General features: G+C 42.9%; 1 protein-coding gene across 1 annotated transcript; it reads left to right on the forward strand.

Annotated features, from left to right (window-relative positions):
• The first annotated feature begins 142 nt into the window (after positions 1 to 142).
• LOC106605445 (synaptotagmin-11) lies at positions 143 to 11486 on the forward strand. Its single transcript, XM_082975363.1, has 4 exons — positions 143 to 432; positions 4970 to 5883; positions 7616 to 7736; positions 7854 to 11486. Exons 1-4 carry the CDS (start codon positions 399 to 401, stop codon positions 8162 to 8164), a joined length of 1380 nt encoding a protein of 459 aa, XP_082831489.1. The 5' UTR covers positions 143 to 398; the 3' UTR covers positions 8165 to 11486.
• Positions 11487 to 12214: the final 728 nt, after the last annotated feature.

Raw genomic sequence — 12214 nt, forward strand, 5'->3', positions numbered from 1 at the left:
GTTGCCAAGCAATTATTTAACTGAAAGTGTGCTAACCATCCACCAGTAATTGGTCATTTACATACATACACTGTATCATACATGAAAAAAAATGACATTCTGACGTCACACGGGGGCGGGTCCTGAGAGTGGGTGAGTACCAGTCTCTAGCCCCACGCAGCCTCCGCATCCGATAAATAATAGCATCATTGAGTTTGGCGTATAGAGAGCGAATAGACCATATAAAAGAGCAAGACAATCATTATTTATTAACCTGTGAGCTCATTTACTGGAATATTTTGTTGAAGTATCGTTACTCATTCTCTATGGATATAAAATAGGGACAAACCAGCTGTATATTCTTTCATTTACCCTTTTTATCTGGGCGGCCAGTAAAGCATCCTGCGTTAATTCTCAAAATGGCTGAGATTACAGAATTACGACCTGCATATGGTAAGTAGCAGGCCTTTTTCTGATTTATTTGGAATTTTGTTTATTGTGTCGTCAGATGTTAACGTTATATGATGTCTTATATTTACATTGCGTGAAATGTTAAAATAATGCCCATTCGTTTTAGAAATGAGGCCATATGAGATTGAACACACCCAAATAGCATGATTAAGTTTATTGCCATCATCAAAGATTGCCAAATGTAAATTTGACATCTATTCATTACCATGGCCTATGTTAATGTAAATAGCGTCGAATGTAATTTGGAAATTGAACGAAACTGATTACACAGGCCTATTCAACAGAGATAGTAGCATCACTAGGTACAGACGTCAATCAATTCAAGGTTTATTCCACGTTGGTTCAACTTCATTTAATTGAAATGACGTGGAAACAACGTTGATTCAACCAGTGTGTGCTCAGTGGGAGCCTATTATTACAGTATTTGCTATTATGAAAGTATTTGTTTTCAATTAGTGAATAATTTGGTCCACAACATAATAATTGTAGTCCTATTCTATCAAAATATATTGAGTACTGCGGCCCATTCGCAACATTGTCACTTCTCCCCGTGGTCTTCAATGTGTGCGTACGATGGGGTGGATAGGATGACGTGATGTCTATTCCAGCATAAGCATCGCCAGCCCCCGTTCCTTTGTTTTTGTTAAAGCACGCATCCCCGGAACTAGGAGCTTGGCCAAATGGACATGTTTTCATTTGATCAGACCTCGAGCTTTAAATGAAGATCCCTAAACAGTAGTTTAATGCCACATTGCCATAATAAGAAGTGTAGTGCTCTGAAGGCAGGGGGTGTTGGTGACCCAAAAAGTGCCAAACCCTCTCAGCAAGTGACATGAATAGGTGATGGGGAATGGGGAGGGTTATGGATATTATATCATCAGAAGAATAGCCCAATAATAATAATAATAACCCAAGTGCAGAAACAAAACGGATTGTTCTAAACCCTAACAACCAAGGAAATATAAACCAGAAGCATATTAACACTGTGTCAGGAATGGGCCTGTAACCTATTGGAGTTGATTAATTTCCATGCAGAAGAGGAGGCTTTTGTTAATAAATGCACTGTCACATTTCTTGGTTGATTTAAGATTAAACCTCAAGAGCATCTAAATATTGAACTGCTTGAAGAACCTCATTACAACAAGCAGTTGGCCTTTCCAGTGTTAGAGATGTGTTATTGCAAACATAATGTTGGCCCTGAGCCTGCTGGATGCAGCAGAACATTTCATGGCAGCAAAGAAACATGAAAGTACTGGAATTGGATATCTGCAATTCAGCCCAACAGACTCCGGAAACCCAGATTACAGCCAGTGATCTAATCTGGGTCACTCATCAGGATTAATACACATCTGGTCCACATCACAATCTGAGTTCTGCAAATCAACTGAATCTTATGCTCACAGGCAGCATACAATAAGACATGTTGCCAATGCAGACAGATTGTGTTTCAGTGCTCCATGGTCACTCAGCACTGTTTCCCAGGCTGGTGGATGATGGGGTTTATGCTGTACCAACCGGTGCCAGGCAGGAAGAAAGACAGGCAGTTTGTCAGAAATTGGAGAATTTTGCATTCTTCAAACTCCTGAAACAGATTTTTCCTGCAATCTAGAGCCATAATCATTATGACTAATTCTATGTCAAAACTGTATCTTTTTTTCTGAATAAATTATCTAAGCATATCTCTTTACCTGTTCAATTGTCATTTTAGTTAAGGATGCACATTGATTCTTTAAGAACCTTTTTGCCTTAGAAGTTTAGTACAACTGCCACACTGGTATATAGTATAATAGCCCAATAATTAAAGCAATTTTAGTCAATTATGTATCTATTTATTGTCATTTGAGTTTTGAAAATAACAATCAAAATGTCTGTCAATCTTTGCATGCATAGCTCTGTCTAAGAACAGTGGTTACATTTCCCCAGCCCCATTACTCAGTTTATCAAACAAAGTGGATGGGTCAGGCACTGGAAATGGCTAAAATCAAATCAAACGCTGTGTGTGTCACTCTACACTCTCTCCTCCACTCACGATACCTCACGCACTAGAGTATCTAGCGTCCTGCCGAGGCATCTCTTTGCTCTGTGCACCTTGGAAGGAACCACTTACTAGGGGAGAATAGGTAGGGGGGGTACACTTTGCCTGGTCCAGTCAGTGTGCCCCCTGCGCAAAGTAACGCTGACAGATATTTTTATAAATAATTATGATCAAATTAATTTTAAAACATGACAAATCTTAGGGGGCACATGCCTTTGTGTCCCCTATAGGCATGATGCCACTGACAGTAGCTGTGCATATTTATAGAAATTGTACTGTGCTCATATTAGTTCAAGGTTGTCTTGAACTCGGCATGTGTGTGTTGTTCATATTTAGAATGGCAAACTACCTATACAGTAGTGTGGTCTGATCTGTAATCTATGGTTAGATATAATTGCATAATTCCTTGCAAATCAACCTGAGCTCTTTTTCTTGATGAAGGATCTGAGATGGGTTATGCCGAAGGCATAGAGATGGAACCCACAGAAAAAAAGCTCTTTAAAGTTACCCACAGAAAAAAACCTAACTGAGGAGATTGGCATTGTGTCTAATTAAATAAAAAATGTAGGGTGTATTTTTGGTTCTGTTAATCAGCACACTCAATTTATGTTTTTACTTAACACATTTTGTGGACAATGCCTGGACCCACTGAAGCGGTAGATTTGAGAGCTCACTACTGCCATCCCCCTGGGGTATGTTTCCAGGGCAACAGGCTCAGCTGGCATTAAGCTCCTTCCAAAATCTGACATCATCCTCCTGGTATCCCTACCCAGAATGCCAATGAACAACAACAGGAAGGAAGGGCAAGGTATTTTGTTGAAAGACAGACAGTTGAAGGAGGGAGAGGAGAGACAGACAAAGACAGATGAAAATGGAGACGGGAGAGAGATAAAGGCAACAATGCATCTCTTTTCAGGGGCTTGGCCAAACAAAGGGTCCTCACCCGGCCCGCCCGCCCCGCTGCAGCAGGCTCTGTCCACTGAGTCCCATTATAGCTGGGATCAGCACAGTCAGCCTTACCATGTGCGCACAGCACATAGTCACAGTCTCTCACTCACCACCAGCAAGAAATGAGTGGGTGGGGGCTCGCACACACAGTCACACATAGATGCATGCGTACCTGCATGTGCACAGACACTTAGACCCCCACCCCTCGCACATACACACACACACAGAGACACACACAGAGACAGGGTATGGGGCTATACCTCCCAGACACATTGAGTCAGACAAAACACGCCCTAGTCTGGTGTAATGACCAGTCCTGGAACACGGTCTGTCTGCTAGATAAAGCACACCGTCACTGGGATCAATTAAGGGAGGCAAATGACTAATGACTTTAAGAAAGAGGTGGACAGTGTGTGTGTGTGTGTGTGTGTGTGTGTGTGTGTGTGTGTGTGTGTGTGTGTGTGTGTGTGTGTGTGTGTGTGTGTGTGTGTGTGTGTGTGTGTGTGTGTGTGTGTGTGTGTGTGTGTGTGTGTGTGTGTGTGTGTTTGTGTGTGTGTGCGCGTGCGTGCGTTCGTGGGTGGGTGTGGACGTGTTTAACTGTAGTAAATGAACAGTAAACATGTTTTACCAACTGGGGACATTTTGTTGGTCCCCACAAGGTCAAATGCTATTTCTAGGGGGTTTTGGGTTAAGGTTAGAATTAGTGTTAGGGTTAGAATTAGGTTTAGGGTTAGGGTTAGGAGCTAGGGTTAGTTTTAGGGTTAGGAGCTAGGGTTAGGGATAAGGTTAGGTTTTAGGGTTTAGGGTAAGTGTTCTGGTTAGGGAAAATAGGATTTTGAATGGGACTGAATTGTGTGTCCCCACAAGGTTAGTTGTACAAGGCTGTGTGTCTGTGTGTCTGTGTGTCTCTGTGTGTATGCAGCCTGACCTGGCTGTGTGTGTTTCCACTGACTGCTCCTCATGCTCCTTTTTACCCTCCAGAGTCAGACAGACATAGTTGCACTTGCATGCAGTGCGGGTGTGTGTGTGTGTTTGTGTGTGGTGTGGGGGGCTGACATTTAAGCAACCTGGTGACACCTGGTTGAATGACGTCCATATTGCTCATGTCTTTCCCACTCACACCGTGCCTCGTGCCTCGTGCTCTGTGATGCTGTTGTGAAGTCACTACTGCTGTATGGCACAGTCACAGTGTTGAGTCACAGTGTTGAGTCACAGTGTGGAGTGGAGTCACCCTGGGTGGTGTGGTCACACGACTTACATTATTTAGCCTACCTGACAGTAATAAGCCACTGAAGGGCAGTTACATGATATCCTATTTGATGTTCAGTACTGCATCACTTGGTGCAGCTGAAAGAGTTGAATTTCTTTAATCTGAGTCAGTTCCAGTTCCTGGAGGACTAAATGCAACTGACAGTTTGACTATCTACTTTATTTAGAGATGCCAGTATGAATATTTCCTACACCAGACATTGCAAACACATCCCAGTCTAGACTGTGCAAAGGTGTTAACGCATTCTATGTTCCCCTCTCTTTTAGACATGTCACCGGTGCTGGCCGGTTTTATTGGTGCGGCGGCTCTGGTGGTTGCTGTGGTGATCCTGGTTCTCCTGTGGTCCTTCTGCCAGCGTCGACACCGCCGGGTGACGGGCCGATACAAGCTCCATGGCGATCAGTACTGTGACTCGGCTGAAGACCCGCCCTACAAGTTCATCCACATGCTGAAGGGCATCAGTATCTACCCAGAGTCCCTCAGCAGCAGCAAGAGGATAGTACGGGTGGCCAGGCGTGCTGGGTGGCAGGGGGAGAGAGACAGAGAGATGGGTGGCGGCCGCGGGATGGTCCTGGTGGATGCTGAGAACAACATCCTGGATGCACCTACCCATCTCCAGATGAGCCACCTGGTGCCCCCTGCTGGCCAGCCCAGGATGGAGCGGGAACTGCCCGTCAGGGCCGACTACTGCTGCCTGGATAGCTCAGCTACCAGTAGCGAGAACAGCAGCAAGACCGTTTCACCTTTCACCCCCGCATCCTCCAACCCAGAATCAGAGCCTGAAACCAGCCTGGGCTCCCTCAGCCTGGCTTTAGACTACAACTTCCCTAAGAAGGCCTTGGTGGTGACCATCGTTGGAGCCCATGGCCTGCCTGCAGTAGACGAACAAGGGAACAGCTCCGACCCCTACGTGAAGATGACCATCCTCCCTGAGAAGAAGCACCGGGTGAAGACCAGGGTCCTAAGGAAGACGCTGGAGCCGGTGTTTGACGAGACGTTCACGTTCTACGGCGTGGCCTACAGCTCGCTGCCCGAGCTCACGCTGCACTTCCTGGTGCTCAGCTTCGACCGCTTTGCCCGCGATGATGTCATAGGGGAGGTGGTGGTCCCACTGACAGAGTTGGAACCCAGCACGGGGCGGGTGCACATCACCCAGCAAATCAGCAAGAGGAACATGCAGGTGAGGGGGGGGGGAGCGACCTACACACGTTTCAAAGCATGAACAGACAATTCCGACATTACAATCATTCTTGGAGGTAGGGGCTGGCTCACACATACACACACACACACACACACACACACACACACACACACACACACACACACACACACACACACACACACACACACACACACACACACACACATGGAATTGAGCACCGTGCAGTACACAGAGGGGATTGTCTGACAGGAAGGTCAATGTGTCTCTTGATTCGGTCCCCATTCAAATCTTAACTGCAGCCAGACTGAGGAGACAGAAACAACACCTCCATGTAGTCTCTCAATGCAGCCAGCCATCCATCAGGCTCCCTTTATCATCACAGCCACACGTGTGCATGTGAGTGTGTACCCAACTCTGACTCACCAAGGACTTGTTTTGTTTTTTGTTCCCACATGTACCTGTGGCACTAGTCCTCACTGTGTGGCCATTATGTATAACCCATCTGCTGTTCAATATAAGAAGGGCTGGATATGTTTCGTATGGATGCATTGCAGGGGTTATTACTTCCTCATTGAATAAAATGTCTGATCGTAAAAACGGGTAGTGTTCCTCAGTACTCATTGTGGAGGGCAACCTATTGCAGTATCATGCGGGAAGTCGATACACCATGCATGGGAATCAACCTCATACCTGACTAGGATGCTAAGTTGCAGGTGTATTAAAACTACACTAGAATGAGAAGAGAACTTTGGCTCACTGAAGTGGCGTCAGGGCACATTTGTGTGGCTAACCTTTCGGTCAAACAGCCTTCATCAAAGCAATGTCAATGTCTTCAAAACAATAATCCAAATAATCCATTATAAGCATACAAATCACCAGGACACTCACCTATGGATTTTTTCTCAGCAAATCCTCATTTTATAATCATTAGATTAGAAAATTCCCTTTTAGTGATGGATTGTAATAATATGAAATCAATTGCAAGTCAGTGAATATGAGAAAGTGCATGTGTGTGCTGGTCTGTAGCATCATACATCATGTCTACCTACTGTCATCTGTATTAATGTATAGAGTACCAATATCTGATTTACATTTATATGGATATACAGTGTAAAGGCCAGACATGACAGATTTTTTCCACAGTTTATCTGATCCTTGCTCTTTCTATGCAGAACACCTAGATTATACAAACCGCTATACTGTATACATTGTGATGTTTCTCACAGAAACACTAAAATAATCACACTAGTCTGTTTCCACACACAGATATGTATGGTATATTTAAGCAATAAGGCCAGAGTGGGTGTGGTATATGGCCAATATACCACGGCTAAGGGCTGTTCTTAGCAAGACGCAATGTGGAGTGCCTGGATACAGCCCTTAGCTGTGGTATATTGGCCATATACCACAAACCCCAGAGGTGCCTTATTGCTATTATAAACTGGTTAACAATGTAATTAGAGCAGTAAAAATAAATGTTTTGTCATACAGCCAATCAGCATTCAGGGCTTGAACCACCCAGTTTATAATTGTGCATGTAGAACAAGGTTGACAAATAAATAATTCCAAAGACTGCAGAGTTTTTTTGTCTTGGCAATTGGTGCCCCATTACTGTTTTAATCTATAACTATACGATTATGGCTGTTTGATTGTTGCATTGTATCTTAAAGGCTGAGTAGGTGTGTTTGATAATTGTTCCTTTTGAATGAGTCAATAGTTAAATCCTCTATGTGTCTGTCTCTTCCTGCAGTGCGAGAGCCGTGGGGAGCTGTTGGTGTCTCTGTCCTACCAGCCTGTCTCCCACCGCCTCAGTGTGGTGGTGCTGAAGGCCAAACACCTGCCCAAGATGGACATCTCTGGCCTGTCTGGAAGTGAGTTCAACCACTGTGTTTGCCTGTGTGTGCCTGTGGACAATTAAAAAAGGCGGAGCTTGTGTAGATGTTCCCTTCACATATGACAATATTCCAAAATCTCCTTCTCTCCCTTAGACCCATATGTGAAGGTCAATGTGTTCTACGGACGCAAGCGCATCGCCAAGAAAAAGACGCACGTGAAGAAGTGCACGCTCAACCCCGTCTTCAACGAGTCCTTCATCTACGACGTGCCCCCCGAGCTGCTCCCTGAGATCTCCGTGGAGTTTGTGGTGGTCGACTTTGACCGTACCACTAAGAACGAGGTGGTGGGGTGTCTGCCCCTCGGCCTGCACAGCCCCTGTCCCTCTGGCGCCGCCCACTGGCGGGAGGTCTGTGAAAACCCCCGTCGGCAGATCTCAAAGTGGCACAACCTCAGTGAATATTAGCTCCCTCCACCGCCTAATGCATATAGTTCTACTTGTGTGTATAGGGGAAGGTGGAGGAGGGGAAGAGAGAGACTTCTTGCCGGGAGAGTGGCTTTTCCTCATGCCATACTTTCTCTTGTGAATAATACCAACAAAAAATGAACAACATTCCTGGTGGGACTTGTACAGTGGACTTTACAGTGGTTAAGGTTCAATTACAGAATCGAATCAAAGTAACAAACATGCATACAGATAAACATACACATATATAACCCACACCACTGCAGAATTATAGAGACACTCAGTCTCAGCATTAGGTTAAGAGTAATGAAAATAAAAAAGTTGTTTGTTAATTAACCAGAATATGACCATGATCACACATTCAAGGCTGTTATGAATTATTGTCTGGCCATGTTGTATGAAGTTTAGGCGACGGGAGGATACATGCAAATGCTAAAAAAAACGAATTGTCAGGCTTCAAAATCCTCCCCTTGCCGTTATTGTACTTCAATTCATCGCATGTCTGAATTAAACAGAAATATCATCAAATCAAATGTACTAAGGAAACAGAAGTATTGCTTGTATTGATAGTGAGATTTCTTTCCTCTCTCTCTTAAAATGAGAAGACCTCATGCAACCGACTCTCTGTTGCAGTTTCTCTAATGGTAGGACCAAGTAGGACAGCTAGAATTTTCTTCCCATGAAATATTGAAACAATTCTATAATGTTTTGGGGCCTAGCTATTGTCATTTAGTGGCATTACCATATTTGATGACAAGCTCTGTATCTAAAATTAAAACCATCAAGGTTTCAAACCAATTAATGCTGTGTTGTAAAGACAAATGTGATTTCACTGCAAAAATATTTATTTTGAGTCCATTTTTAGAACTAATTCGGGCTGAAAATATGAATGTAATAAACAACCACAACATTATTACATGGATACATGTGATCACAAGAAATATGACAACTTCTCATACTGTGGCATTAAAAAAGCATTCACCACAGTATAAGCGAATTACTGAAATATCACTGCAGCAGGTTAGTCTTAGTACTGTAATAACCAGGTAATAACACATGCTAGTTAGCAGCTTGTAGTGCCAGAAGATGTTCTTTGAAAGTCACTGATATTATTGTGAAAAATGGTTTTGACATGAAGAGTTGTAAAGGGTCATGTTTTGCTGTGTGGTTTACAAAAGGTTTATACAGTATGTTCCACTATTTTGGCCTATGCTGACATGCTCATCTTTTAAGGCTCGATTCAATCCGAATAACCAGTTCTGCACTATAGCACACTTGAAATATAAACGTCATTTTCTATTGAGCTGACATATGCAGCGTTTACCGTGAATTCAGTCTTTGCGAACTTCGAACATTGCCTTTACATTTCAATAGCGATGATCTTGAGCGATACGGATTGAATCGAGCCCTTCGTGTATTTTTGTTCTCTTTCATTTGGCTAATTTCAAGAACATATTGTATAAAAGAACAGTACTTTATATCTTGAAGGCAACAATTTTCTATAGTGAATAGCCTCACAGGTTGAAGCTCCTGTATGTTGTTGGTGATACTCTGTGTGTGTGTGTGGAGACTGCAGAGCCCAGGTGCACTGTTTAGAACAATGTAAGTGGTGATGGGGTTCAGAGCAGGACATGGCAGTGGGGTGGCAACTGCTAGCTTCTGGCTTGGCTAGGCTTTTGACCAGAAGGACGAGACACAGGTGGGCAAACCCCCACTCCTCCACTATCACTAACCGCTCCATCCTCTCTTCCTTCTCTTTTTCTCTCACTCTCCCACTCTCTTTCACCCTCCTTCGCACTCTTTCTTTCTAGCTCTCTCTTTACAGTCCCTTATTCCCTCAATCTCCTTCGTTCTCCCCTGTCTCCTCTCTCTAACTCTTTCCTTGCACCTTCTTTCTTTGTCATTTTATTTGGATCACTAATATCTCAAATTCTTTTTAATGCTTCATTCCTCATAATGAGAGAAGTCACAGTATTTGACAGATTAGTGAACCCATCATAACACCTATCACACCCTGTGAGGATTTGGCTGTATGACTGTTATGCTCTGTCATCATTGTACCCTGTAGGCAAGGGGTGCCAAACTCATTCCATGGAGGGCCTAGTGTCTGCAGGTTTTTGTTTTTCCCTTTCAATGAAGCCCTAGACAACAAGTTGTGGGGAGTTCCTTACTAATTAGTGACCATAATTCATGGTCATAATTCAATCAAGTACAAGGGAGGAGCGAAAACCCGCAGACACTCAGCCCTCCGTGGAATGAGTTTGACACCTGTGCTGTAGGCCTACTCAGTGGAGACATGAGGAGCTGTAAGCCTAGCAGCAATGGCTTTACATCACAGTGTAACATTTACTGCAGTGCAGTCTGTAAAATTGACTGTGGGAAATCAGTGAAGCCAAGGTGAAAATACTTAAGACTGCAGGTTTGTGTCGACAAGGCAAGGGGAAGGCAGAAATTTGTGTTGCAATACATATGAGCTACCTTGTTTTGCTTTTGACAGCAAACTCCTCCAATCAGAACCCCCACCATTTTGACTGTCTATATCCCCATTTATACCTGGTGCTAACGTGGGTCCTTTGTCCTGATCTTGTCTACATTCTGATTGTGCCCACAATTCCAGAAGTGTGTCTACACATGGTATTAAAATTAGTCTGTTATCTGTCCACTGTGTCTGCATTGTGACCAGAGTTCCTGGTCCCTTCCTTTATGCAAATCATTTCACAGCTATAATATTTATATATGTATTTACTGTAAGACACATATTGATGTAATCAGCCACCTGTCACTGATTTTAGAGGCCAGAATAATGATGATTTAAATGGTTTCTCTGTCCAGATCTGTCTGCACTTGTAAGATGTCCAGACACAATAAGATCACAATCAGATCACAATGTGTTTTTTGATTGTTAACACTTGTCTAAAAATGTGGGCACAATCAGAATGTGGACAAGATCAGGACAAAGGACGCAAGTTAGAACAAGGTATAAATGGGGCTTACTTCACCTCGTCTCCCCAACTTTGACCTTCAGTGTAGCTATTTCCTTTGTTGAAATATCCTTGTTAACTAATTTGGAATAAAATATGAAACGTAATGAAAACAAACTGTAATAATGACTGATCGTGGATTGGTACAAATTATTATTTCAAGGTATCCTCTGTCCATAAACATGGAGTTAAACTACACTATGTAAAGAAATACTTGCCAGTAATGCAAACAGTGTCTAAAACTTTCATTTTCCTAAATGCTGAGTATATTACGCAGATGCTAACTTGTGTGTTGGTTTCATTAACAGTCATTCAACGTGCAAATAAAAAGTTATACTCCAGTGTTTGCAGCTAATTTTTTAAAACAGCTTTACATCACCAGAATCTTGACACACATGCATGGAGGCATGCGCGCACACAGGCATGTAAGCACGTACACACACTCACACACTCCTCATAACTGAGCTACATTAATAAATCTTAGGGATAAATCTTAGCTCCCTTTTTTTCAATTTTTGCTTAAAATGACATACCCAAATCTAACTGCCTGTAGCTCAGGCCCTGAAGAAAGGATATGAATACTCTTGGTATCATTTGAAAGGAAACACTTTGCATTTTGTGGAAATGTGAATTGAATGTAGGAGAATATAACACAATAGATCTGTTAGAAAAAAAATACAAAGAAAAAAACAACCAGTTTTCTTCTACCACCATCTTTGAAATGCAACAGAAAGTTCCCAGTTCCAGCCATCACTCTGGTTGTAATTCTGATGGTGTCCACAAGATGGCAGCAGTGTATGTGCAACGTTTCAGACAGGTAACTTGAAGTATGAGGGAACTACATGACATTTAGTTTGGGCAAATCGTGAAGGAGACACTTGCATTCATATTACACTTTTCTACAAGAATATCGTCAAATCTGTATACTTGTACTTTGATTTAGCTTTTCCAGTATTAATAGCCATATTATAAGTTCAACATTTGCAAAACAACCAGTTTTCATAACTTCATAACTCTGAATATTCTTATACTTTTTGTCCAAAAGGTATGCTGTCACAAGGTTAGCAGC

The sequence above is a fragment of the Salmo salar genome, chromosome 05 (genome assembly GCF_965601325.2).
Source record: "Salmo salar chromosome 05, fSalSal1, whole genome shotgun sequence".
Lineage (NCBI taxonomy): Eukaryota > Metazoa > Chordata > Actinopteri > Salmoniformes > Salmonidae > Salmo > Salmo salar.

What these genes read in the sequence shown, in the direction of transcription:
- LOC106605445 (XM_082975363.1), top strand. Translation starts at nt 399, where the DNA reads ATGGCTGAGATTACAGAATTACGACCTGCATATG. An exon ending in AGAATTACGACCTGCATATG is followed by an intron (nt 433 to 4,969) that starts GTAAGTAGCAGG and finishes CCTCTCTTTTAG; the next exon opens with ACATGTCACCGGTGCTGGCC. An exon ending in TCAGCAAGAGGAACATGCAG is followed by an intron (nt 5,884 to 7,615) that starts GTGAGGGGGGGG and finishes CTCTTCCTGCAG; the next exon opens with TGCGAGAGCCGTGGGGAGCT.